The sequence below is a fragment of the Gouania willdenowi genome, chromosome 8 (genome assembly GCF_900634775.1).
Source record: "Gouania willdenowi chromosome 8, fGouWil2.1, whole genome shotgun sequence".
NCBI lineage: Eukaryota > Metazoa > Chordata > Actinopteri > Blenniiformes > Gobiesocidae > Gouania > Gouania willdenowi.
In genome coordinates, this window is record NC_041051.1 from 2,413,116 (window position 1) to 2,426,013 (window position 12,898).

At 37.1% G+C, this 12,898-nt stretch overlaps 1 protein-coding gene across 3 annotated transcripts in view; it reads left to right on the forward strand.

Annotated features, from left to right (window-relative positions):
• plppr2a (phospholipid phosphatase related 2a) overlaps positions 1–12,898 on the forward strand; it is a 77,709-nt gene that overhangs the window by 36,155 nt on the left and 28,656 nt on the right. For all 3 annotated transcript variants that reach the window (XM_028455572.1, XM_028455573.1, XM_028455574.1), the window contains one exon: positions 3,560–3,748. In XM_028455572.1, the coding sequence (XP_028311373.1) occupies positions 3,560–3,748 (189 nt within the window). The remainder of the gene's footprint in view (positions 1–3,559; positions 3,749–12,898) is intronic.

Genomic DNA, 12,898 nt, shown 5'->3' on the forward strand with positions numbered 1-12,898 from the left:
GTGGAGCAGTGATGGAGTAGTGGTGGAGCTAGTGATGGAGTAGTGGTGGAGTAGTGAGGGAGTAGTGGTGGAGTTGTGGTGGAGTAGTGGTGGAGTAGTGGTGGAGTAGTGATGTGATGGAGTAGTGGTGGAGCTAGTGGTGGTGTAGTGGTGGAGTAGTGGTGGAGTAGTGATGGAGCAGTGATGGAGTAGTGGTGGAGTAGTGGTGGAGTAGTGGTGGAGCAGTGATGGAGCTAGTGGTGGAGTAGTGGTGGAGTAGTGGTGCTTCACATGCAATATCACTCAGTCACACACTGAAGCAGCCATCAGTGTATGTCAAGTTTCTCTCTTTCTATCACTATTAGTGATTCACTAATATACAGAAGTATAAAAAGTACTGTTACTTGATCTAAACTATAAGTACAATTAAGTCATACATAAGTAAAAAGTAGCTCAAGTTAGTTACTTTAACTTTTAATAAATCTTGCCACGGTTCCCTTACATGCAGTAAACATCTCATGTATAAACATAAAAAGGAAGATACCAAATATTGCACAATTTGAACTTAATTTATTTTCCACAAAGGCATCTGTATGAAATATGTTTGCCAAAATATATAATTATTTAAAAAATGAAAACACCAATAAATTAAATAATATAATTAACAGGCTCTAAGTATAGCTACTTTTATAAACTTTAAAACTGAGGAAATAACTGTTATTCAATGCATTAGATTGTCTGGTCATATAATTTTTTTTTTGTAGTTATAATCTCCGTTGATCTTTTAAAAAAAGTAAAATTACTGATTTAGAAATATACTCAAAAACGTACAAGTGCCCATAAAAACTACTCAATTACAGTCACGAGTATTTATAATCTGTTACTTTCACCTCTGCTAATGTTTGATTACTGGTTTACTGCACATGCTGACGATCAACAGTCGTATTATATCTTTAATGGACGGGTGTGACATATTTAATCTTCCTGGTCGGCTGCATCGTCTATAAACGCACAATGAATATGTACAGTGTGAGGCAGACAGTACCACGCTGCACAGAAAGAGGGAAGTGTACTTTTCAGCATGAAGGAGAGGAGGCTTGTGCTTGGTCACACCAGCACTGAACAGGCATGGCCGTCCATAATATTAGTGCTTAAACAATACCCACAAACTTCATGTTGTATTGTTGAAACATATGGAATGAATTAAAGCATAATCAAAAGCTTAATAAATAAATAAATGAAGGTCAAAATGTTAATATTATCAGAATGCTAAATGTAAATTTTATTCAAATTCGTATCATTTCAGCACAAGAACACACAATATATGTAACAATATCTTTTTGCAATAGCAGGACAAAGTAGTAAATGTACAAGGAAATGACTGTTCCTTATTTGCAAAATTACAAATACAAAATTACATTAAAAAAAGAAATGTTGCATATTTATATATATATAAATATGTATGTTTATATATATTTATATGTACAGTGCCTCACCAGTCATGCACCTCACTGATACAGTGAATAGTACAGTAGGTCCAAATGTATGGACGACAATGTCTTTCACTCTGGTGCACCTTCCATTGTGCTCAGAAAACAATGATAATCTAATATACTGTATGAAGTTCAGAAAATCTCTCACATTATGAAGTCATTGATATCAATTTGTTATACATCACTGAGCTAAAGCCTCCAAACTCTGACATGGATGAAGAAGCATATTTTCAGTGTTTATTTGAGGATTAGAATGCTGATGGCAGCTTTTAAGAAGAACATACTCTTCATTCTTCACCTGAGGCTTAAACAGGCAGCTTCACATCTTCTGGTGACAGCTCCAAATGTGACCTTCTGTGTTGACAGGCTGAGACTTGAATGCCTTTGCTCTGCTCCCCACACTCTAAAGCAGGTCACTGTGAACGCTGCCCCTGATGTTAATGCTACTGAAGCCGGAAATGATAGAAAGTAAAGAAAAGGACTGAGCAGAGAGTGGAGAACAGGCCTGGGCGTCGCAGACGTGTGAATTACATGTTTGTCACATGTAATGGAAACTGATTATGTGTCAAATCAGTTCATCACTCTAGAGGGAAAATGTATCTTTAGATTATACAAAAAAGGAGTTTGATTAAAAATATGGTAAAACTTTAGTTTAGAGAACACCTATGAACCATTAATTAGTTTCCTATTAGCACACACATTAGTAACATATTGACACTTAATTAGTCATTATTAAATAATTATTAATGTCTTATTCTGCATGACCTTATTATACAACCAGTAAGACATTAACTAAGAGTTTTCCCTCAATAACCTCAGAATTATTACTTATTAGTAGTAAGTTAGGAAGTTGTTGTGATGAATTACAATATCAACATGCTAGGGATAGGGTTAACGTTAACCCTAATCCTAATCCTAATCCTAATCCTAACCTTCACCCTGTTTGGACTGCCATTAAGTGTATAATAAAGCATTAATAAGGATAAAGCATTAATGGTCAATAGGCGTTCCCTAAACTAAAGTGTTACCAAGTAGTATATATGTGTTATACTGTAATGATAATTTCAGTCCAGTTCTGACCTTTTTCTATATTGTTGTATTTGTATAACAAGAAAATTCAAGAAGAAATGGTTTCTTTTGTATCCACATGGGGGCAGCAAAAACAACAATAACAGCAGAGTGCTCAGACACTCGTTTTTGGAGCTGATTGACATATTTCCACATGACCATATTAGGATTTCAGATTCTTTGTTAAATGAGTATTTGATGAGGTTTATGTGGTAATAAGAGCTCATTTAGTGACATCACTAAGCCTTTCTGAAAGCTTTGAAACAGCCCTAAAGACTACTTTATGTCACTTAGTTCTATTCTTGATTTGTGTGTATTTTCTCATGACAGTTTATTTTCATCATATTAATAATCTTTGTAATGAGAATAAGAAAAAAAATATTGCTTGACATCACGATTATGATTCATAATAGTATATAAATACACAAGTTATTTATTAATGAGGCAAAACAAGCTTAACATTTAATAAACACATGCTTTTAATTTTATTCTAAAACTCACTCCTTCTGTGTAAGAATACATGAAACTGTGTTTAGCATCATCAGCAGCTAATAGTTTGAATCACACATTTGCAAAAACACACTTCATCTCTTGGCACTTATGCATTTTTGCATTCCACACACAAGTGTAAGCAGGATCTATTAATACACCAACAGCTCAGCTGTAGTGTATCCCAGCAGCTAAAAGGCTGCACACACCCACCCCTCCTCCACCCCTCCTTCTCCTCCTCCTCCTCCTCCTCCTCCTCTCTCTCCATTTCGCACCTCCATCATCTTACTGGATCACTCTGTGTAATTTCTAGTTTTTTGCTGCTTGTGACGCATCTTTTGTCTCGCTTTTCATTCTTTTATAGTCCATCTTATCTTATTTTAACCTCTTTTTCTCGCCAAACTCTGGAGCCCTTCTTTCATCCGATCTTTCTCTGACTCCTTCCTATGCTACTCCTCCTTTCCTACCTCCTTATCTCATTCACCCCTCGTTCTTGTGCTTCCTAACCGGGGATAATGTTTTATTTCCAGCTGGTGATCATGGCTGGGACAGTGCTGCTGGCTTACTACTTCGAGTACACAGATACCTTCCCTGTGCACATCCAGGGCTTCTTCTGCTATGACAAGACCTTCTCAAAGCCCTATCCTGGTCCGGACAACACCAGCAAGTTTCCCCCGGTGCTCATCTACTCGCTCGTCACAGCCATCCCCACGTTCACGGTAAGAAGAGTTGATTATGTACAACACTAAAAGATGTAGTGGTATGAGGAGCCAATGAACTATAAAAGTAAGAACTTACCAAAGTGGAAGTGTTTGATGGTGAAGATGTTGCTGTGTAAGTTTTCTTCTGCAGAAGGTGCACCCATTATCACGACATGGCATTAAGAAACTAGGGTGCAGGTGTTGTTGGACACAGAAAGCAAAGGAGAGGATCGCTGAGTGGGCAATAACAGACAATAAATGAGGGCATCGCTTATCTTAACAATTGAAAGCGTTTTAAATCTTTTCCATGGATGAACACGTAGTCAGATGCAATGCAGTGAGCCAGAAATGTCTAACACCTGCTACTCAAGCAAAGTCACAAACCTGAGCAGCTCCAGCCCAAATATAGTACAAATAACACACACTGGCAAGTTCACAGCCAACATCTACAGCAGAGAAAAGCCAACACCATCCTGCCTAACAACTGGAGCAGAAAACAGACACAGAGAGATGTTTGTGTGCTGGGTCAACTCTCTCTCACAGAACGGATGCAACCAGAATTTTTATCTAAATTATTGTTAATACTTGAATACAGTCAGAGATCATGTTGAAAATGTTGAGTCAGAGTTTGAGTTGAAGTAAGAACTATTTGTAGGAACTACTTTCCATTCATTTACAAAGCTTTCATTTGGAGTAACTTAAGGCAGACGTTGTATTCAGCTCCAGCTCAAACTGTGAAACTCAACTGTAGAGTCTGAATGTTCACAGCTCACTATTCATGTTCTCACACTATAAGGATCAACACTGACAGCTCACACTGTTCGTTCATACGCGACACGTCAGGGTCTTGTTTCCGAAAATGCAACGTACAAATTAGAAGAATGTATACTACAGTATGTATACTACACCATCTATACTACAGTACGTATAGTACATGTATACTACACCATGTATACTACAGTATGTATACTACACCATGTATACTACAGTACGTATAGTACATGTATACTACACCATGTATACTACAGTATGTATACTACACCATGTATACTACAGTACGTATAGTACATGTATACTACACCATGTATACTACAGTATGTATACTACACCATGTATACTACAGTATGTATACTACACCATGTATACTACAGTACGTATAGTACATGTATACTACACCATGTATACTACACCATGTATACTACAGTACATATAGTACATGTATACTACACCATGCATACTACACCATGTATAGTACAGTATGTATACTACACCATGTATACTACACCATGTATACTACAGTATGTATACTACACCATGTATACTACACCATGTATATTACAGTATGTATACTACACCATGTATACTACACCATGTATACTACAGTATGTATACTACACCATGTATACTACACCATGTATACTACAGTATGTATACTACACCATGTATACTACACCATGTATATTACAGTATGTATACTACACCATGTATACTACACCATGTATACTACAGTACGTATAGTACATGTATACTACACCATGTATACTACACCATGTATACTACACCATGTATACTACACCATGTATACTACACCATGTATACAACAGTACGTATAGTACATGTATACTACACCATGTATACTACGCCATGTATACAACAGTACGTATAGTACATGTATACTACACCATGTATACTACACCATGCATACTACACCATGTATACTACAGTATGTATACTACACCATGTATACTACACCATGTATACTACAGTATGTATACTACACCATGTATACTACACCATGTATACTACAGTATGTATACTACACCATGTATACTACACCATGTATACTACAGTATGTATACTACACCATGTATACTACACCATTTATACAACAGTACGTATAGTACATGTATACTACACCATGTATACTACACCATGTATACAACAGTACGTATAGTACATGTATACTACACCATGTATACTACACCATGTATACTACAGTATGTATACTACACCATGTATACTACAGTACGTATAGTACATGTATACTACACCATGCATACTACACCATGTATACTACACCATGTATACTACACCATGCATACTACACCATGTATACTACATCATGTATACTACAGTATGTATACTACACCATGTATACTACAGTATGTATACTACATGTATACTACACCATGTATACTACAGTATGTATACTATGTCATGTATACTACACCATGTATACTACAGTATGTATACTACACCATGTATACTACACCATGCATACTACACCATGTATACTACAGTATGTATACTACACCGTGTATAATACAGTATGTATACTACATGTATACTACACCATGTATACTACAGTATGTATACTACATGTATACTACATGTATACTACACCATGCATACTACACTGTGTACACAACACCATGTATACTACAGTATATATATACTACACCATGTATACTACACCATGCATACTACGCCATGTATACTACAGTATGTATTCTACGCCATGTATACTACAGTATGTATACTACACCATGTATACTACACCATGTATACTATACCATGTATACTACATCATGTATACTACAGTATGTATACTACACCATGTATACTACAGTATGTATACTACACCATGTATACTACGCCATGTATACTACAGTATATATACTACACCATGTAGACTACACCATGTATACTACACCATGTATACTACAGTATGTATACTACACCGTGTATACTACGCCATGTATACTACAGTATGTGTACTACACCATGTATACTATGCCATGTATACTACAGTATGTATACTACACCATGTATACAACACCATGTACACTACAGTATGTATTCTACACCATGTATACTACACCATGTATACTACAGTATATATACTACACCATGTATACTACACCATGTATACTATAGTATGTATACTACACCATGTATACTATAGTATGTATACTACGCCATGTATACTACGCTATGTATACTACAGTATGTGTACTACACCATGTACACTATGCCATGTATACTACAGTATGTGTACTACACCATGTACACTACCCCATGTAACAAAACAACTAAAAACTTTGGCTTGAATGATAAACAATAACCCTAATTAAAGTATTAAGTATAAAAACTGATATACTTAAAGAGTAACTAAACCCCAAACGCACCTTTTTCTGCTGAATACATATGTATTACTTAGTGCTGTTGATTGATCCTAATCTAACTATTAACATTTTAGTAAAAGTATTTTAATTTTGCGTATTTAGTTGTAAGATGTCAGAGTTACTGCCCTCTAAGGGTTGAATGGCTATTACAAATGAAGTTTGCTATTGCGTGAAACGGATTCCCCCGGTTAATGTATTTTACAAAATCTTCCTTTTTATGAGACAGTTCACATACATCTTCATTGTTTTATTGCTTCGTAACATTATACAGATTGTAGATTTTGTAAAATACATGAACCGCTTGACCACTGCATCAGCTGTCAGCTCTAGATCCTCATACATAGTGTTAACCTAAATATAAACAAGGAGAAAAACTCTCCATCACTATTTGTGTTCATAAATAACTCTAACAACCTTTTTCTAACAATCTGTGGAGGTAAATTTCAGCATTCTGCCTTTACAGTGAAGAAAAATGACTGTTTAGGTCATATCACTGGCTGCGGCACTAAAAAGACACACCCACTGTCTCCAAATCCTCTGATTGGTCAATCCCACACATGGGGGAGTGGGGAGGGGAGGGGCCATTTCTTCGAGCATGAATCAGTTTTGCTACAGAAGTGTCGCTAAATGTGTTGCAAAACTCTGGCAACGCAGATTCACACGAGAAAAGTAGTTTGTGTTTGTGTAGCGGTAGATTAGAGAAGTTATAACTGGAGAGTTGTGGCTGTAAACGATCATTTACGCAAGTAATTAAAAAACATGTGAATAAATGTTGGATTACAAGTTTGCAGCTGTAATTTTATGTGTAAATATAAGTCTATACATTTTTTTTCCCAACATTTGTGACAATAAACGTATTTTACGTGTGTGGATTTTTTTATACACAAACTCATAATATTGGTGTGTGTGTGTGTGTGTGTGTGTGTGTGTGTGTGTGTGTGTGTGTGTGTGTGTGTGTGTGTGTGTGTGTGTGTGTGTGTGTGTGCATGCATTCCCACCACCCGGGTGTAAACGTGCCTCTGTATTTCAGGGTGTACTCACACTGGCAACCAGGGCCGTTCCTAACCAGCTCTGTGCATGTGTGAAACCATGGGGGGCCATTGTCTGGCCTGCGTAGGTGTGAACTGCACCACAGGGGGGGTTAACGGCCCGATGGTCCTGCTAGAAGAGGTGGTCCAAACTACAAACTGCGCACGCACAACTCGACTCGACCCGCGAGCAAAATGTGATGACGTTGGTACCGCGCGACGCTTTACGGCACATAAACATCCGCATTCCGCAATGATAGCGGTGTCAGAAGTCTGTAGAATGAAGCCAACATTACTGCAGCTCTGCACATCATTGTTGTCCTGTTAAAGTATTTTTATACAAAGACTTAAAAACAATCTGAAATTAGTGATGACTCAAGTAAATCACCTTTATTATGCATTATAACAATCTGTTCCTTAAGTCTCTAAATTATTGAAACAATTAAAAACATCTCCTAAAAAATAAAATTCCAGATAATTAAATAATCATTTAATATACATTTCAATAAATAAGTGCATCCCATGTTGACTCTGAGCTTTATTCTGTCTGTTGTCTGTAGAAGTGATGGGTCTAAACCTGATGATGGAAACTAGGATCAGCTCATGGTTTTAATGTCCAGGGAGGGGCGTGTCCACTCTGTATGGACTTAAAGAAGAAGAAATAAAAGAAGAGTTAGATAATGTCATGTTCATCAAAAGGAAAACTGAAAGTGATGGAGATAAATATGATCAGATGGACACAGACACACACACACACACACACACACACACAGAGTTTAAACAAACACACAAACACTGTCTCACACATTAAAAGCATCTATTTACACTTATATTAATGTACACTAGCTCCACAAAATCAGAACGACATTTATTGATCCAGAAATTAAACTGATCTTACCTTTATAGGCTCAGTTTCCTCCTTTGTTTTTAAATCCATTTGATCCTCCATTCATGGTGGTTTTTATCAAGAGAGTCTTTCATTTTTAATGAATCCACCGTTATTTGGTCTGTTTTAATCTCTTTCTTTCTCACTCACTTGGTTCTCTCTGTTCCTTGTGTTGATTTTGTCAAAACAAAGCAGCATCTTTAATGTTTCCGTTACGTGTGAGTAAAATTACCGCAATGTACCGACACTGGCTGTAAAGAGCAACTTATTATCTTTCATAAACTGGTGGAATTTCACCGATGGAGCAAATATGAGCAGAGTTAGTCATTTAAATTAACGTGATGCGTTCAGGGGCCCTGGGAAACCCAGTCCGTGTAAAGTGCACGTGTCTGGGTAAATCTTGGTTTATAGTTACCCAACGCAACAGAAAATATGAAATTAACAGAATGTACTGTCAACAACAAACCCAGAGTCGCTTAATGGTGACGTAACGCCATACGTGTGTCATAAATTAACGTGATGATGTGTTTCTCTGTGGGAACCGAGTGGAGCTGGTGATCACGTCCGTCCTACCGTGTCAGAAAACGGACAGGGAGGGGGGGATTCCTGCTGTGAGCATGGAACGGCCCCAGTTGCCAGTGTGAGCACACCCTCAGAGTGGTTTAATAACTCAAGTAGGTTTGGTGTGTCCCTTTGGTGTTTGCTACTTTGAATAAAGTGCCATTTTTATGTTGTGTTAAACAGTACAGAGATGTCAAAGACAACAGTGTATTGTTGTGAGAGAGCAAAGTTTAGAACATGTTCTTTCATCAGACCAAAAACTGAACAAAAGAGATGTATCTCCTGAACTAGTCTCCTATTGTGAAGACATTGAAGAATGTATTGTCCAAACATGATAGCAGCATTCTTCACCATTTTCTGCAGGAAAGTAATAGGGAGCCAGGAGAATAGAATGAGACTCTTTTAGAAGAACAATACATTTCTTAAAGATGTTTATGGGTCATGTGGATGTGGTTTTGTTCTTAGTTGGTTACGTGGATCAGTTTTGTTTCAGCCTTCAATGTTAAAGGTTAGGTTCTGGTCATAGTAAGTTTTTTTCTCAGTTTAACCAATACTTGCTTAGTTGATCTGGTTTTGGTCATTTATAGGAACACTTACACTGGGTATCCTGGCTAGGCTTCAATACGTTTTACACCTTAAAGGGCAAATTTATGTATTTAGAACTTCAGCACTCACATTCATGATGTATTTGCTCTATTTTGACTTGTGTGTGACTTGTCTTCATAAAGAGTTCCAAAAGCTACGTCAATAAATATTGGCATCACCAAAAAAAACAAAAAACAGATAAAACATTAAAGGAATTCTAACTGACCTGGAATAAAAATATGTACAATAATCTCATGGCTGTTCAAAGTTAATGTTGTTCATTGTATTATGACTTCTGACAACAGCCAGCCTAATATCTACGATAATGCTGATAATTTTTCATATGAACACGGAACACGTGTCCCAGTTCGGTTCATTGTGAGGCTATACTGAAAGTTTGCCTAATGGAGCTTATAAGCCAATGTAGCCTGGGGTGAATGAACTTACCCAGCTAAGATGTGGTCTGACACTTGTTTACAAATGCATCATCGCTCTCTGTGTGAGTCTCTCTTTTGATCTGATGTAGATTTTCTCCTTTGCACATTTGTTTTTTTTTTCATGTCCGTTTTTGATCATCTTTCCTACATCTGTCTTACAAAGCATCTCAGCCACCCTGAGCTTTGTGTTCTTACCTTAAATTTGTTATCCTCTCCCCCTCTTTTCTGTGTAATTCTGGCTTTCGCCATTGGGTTTAATGTTCTCAAGCTTTTATGATCTTGTTTGTAACATTGTGATGTCCTTAAATTATTAACAACCCTTACATGTTTATGCCTTTTCCCTTCGAAGCTCCTCCAAGGATGTTTCCAACATCATTAGCACCTCTCCCTCCCTTTCAAACACCTCCAGTTTTGCCCTTTATGACCTTTCTATGCACCTATATTTATCAGAGCTCCCAATTAACACACCCTCTGCAAACTGATAGACCTTCTCACATTGTTTGCTGCAGAGCTGACATGAAGCTATCAAAACTCCTCTCAGGTGTAGCGTATCCTGCTCCAGGAAGTAAAGTTTGTATCTGAGTGCAGTCAGGTGAGGTAAAAGCCACATGAGTGTTTAGTAAGAGGGAACAAATGTCACATTTCAGCAGTGCTCTGGTCTGACTCACATGCGTGAAGTAAAGATGGCAGAATCACATAAGGCACTAGAGTGAGGTAAAAAGATTGGGGAATCCAGACTGAATTAATGCAGTAAATTTGAACCTCCACTCTCAATGCAATTTCTTTTTTTACAAGTTCATAAAAATGAGGATCAGCTTTTTATACACTGTTGACAAAAGGTCTTTGTTTGCCTTAACAATCGCACCCTAAGGTTAATACTTGCAGTTAGAATATAGATTTGTAGCAGCTACTATCTACTATTAAAAACTGGCTGTGTCTTATATTTTAAACCTTTTTTTGATTGTTTATTTGCTCTTCCCACCATGAATGCATACGAGCCAACACCTCTCCCCAGACATACATTTTTTTTACCAGTATTTTATTTTTATTTATACAATCAGCAATATTATTTTATATATAAATAAAAACAAATATTCAACAGATGTATGACTTCTGCTGTCAGTCTCTCCCAGGTAATTTCCCTCCACGACCACACACCGTACTGCACACGGACCATAACGCATCCATCCTGTTATTAAAGCTGTGAAAGCATCACTTTCACACATTATCTAAAGCTGATTTCTGAACATTCAGTTCACCGTGATGTTCAGTGGCTGTTACAGTTCATTCTTTCTGCTGTAGGAGTGACTGTCAGTAGTATGGGAGAAACGTGATACTTAAGTAACACAATTATAGTCATGTATTACTTTTTGCTGTATCGCAAAAACATAAAATTTCAGGAATATTATACCCATTACAAATCTCAGTAACGCACGTTACAATGTATTTTAACCTGAGATGTGAAAAACAGCAGCAGTAAGTTGAAGAAACACCGGGACCAGTGCCACGCTAACACCAAGTTGACAGAGAGAGAAGCAGGTGAAGAGAAAGAGAGCAGAGGACGAAAGTGTGGAAAAGAGTCGGACAAAGCAGCAGAAATGAAGTTTCTCTCTGTCTGCCGTGTTACGTGAACCAAGAGAAGTGAGGAGACTGGTGAAGAGTGTGTGGTAGAGGATATGCAGCCTCTGACATTAGTGGAATCACCGGCTTTTAAAAAACTTATCGGCAAAATCCCCATTGACGCCAGCAATGACAAGTTAAGCTAGCATATAGAGTGGTACCATACCATACAGTAATACAGTATGGTCACTGGTCATCTATTACAAACAGCAACACAAACTCAGTATGTGACACCAGCGTATGGCTGTGGCTCATACAGATCAGATTCCTGCTCTGAAATGTGCACTGTAGAAGTTTTAGGTTTAGAAGTGGTTTTTGTAGAGACATTCACAGTAGAAATGTTGCTAGCTAGCAGCTAAAAACAATAGCAGATCTGATCGGAGCCTCCGCCACCGTCATATTGACGGCAGTTGAAAATGATACATTTCCCTGGATTGTTTTTGTGCTTAGTTATTGTTTCTACAATTTTACTGGTCACCATGTTAAAAGGTTACCAATCCCAATGCATGCCAGCTTTGTGCTGTGAGCTTTAATTAAAAGAGAATAAACAAATAGAAACAAAAAGAAAGAGATTGTGTGTCTTGTCATGTCATAAGGCTGTAGGTCACATTCTAGTTGTTTCTAGCTCTATTGTGTTTCATATGAATAGGCCAAGACTTTAAATATTTACGGTCTTTATAGGGATGAACGATTTTGGAAAATAATCTAATTGTGATTTTTTTCCTCAATATTACGATTGCAATTTAATATGCAATTATTTTTTTCAAGGGCCTCTTGTCATGCATTTTTCAATGAACACAAGCAATAAATCAATCTGTTTCATAATAACATATTTCAAATTTATTTAAACTTTAAATAAATATAAA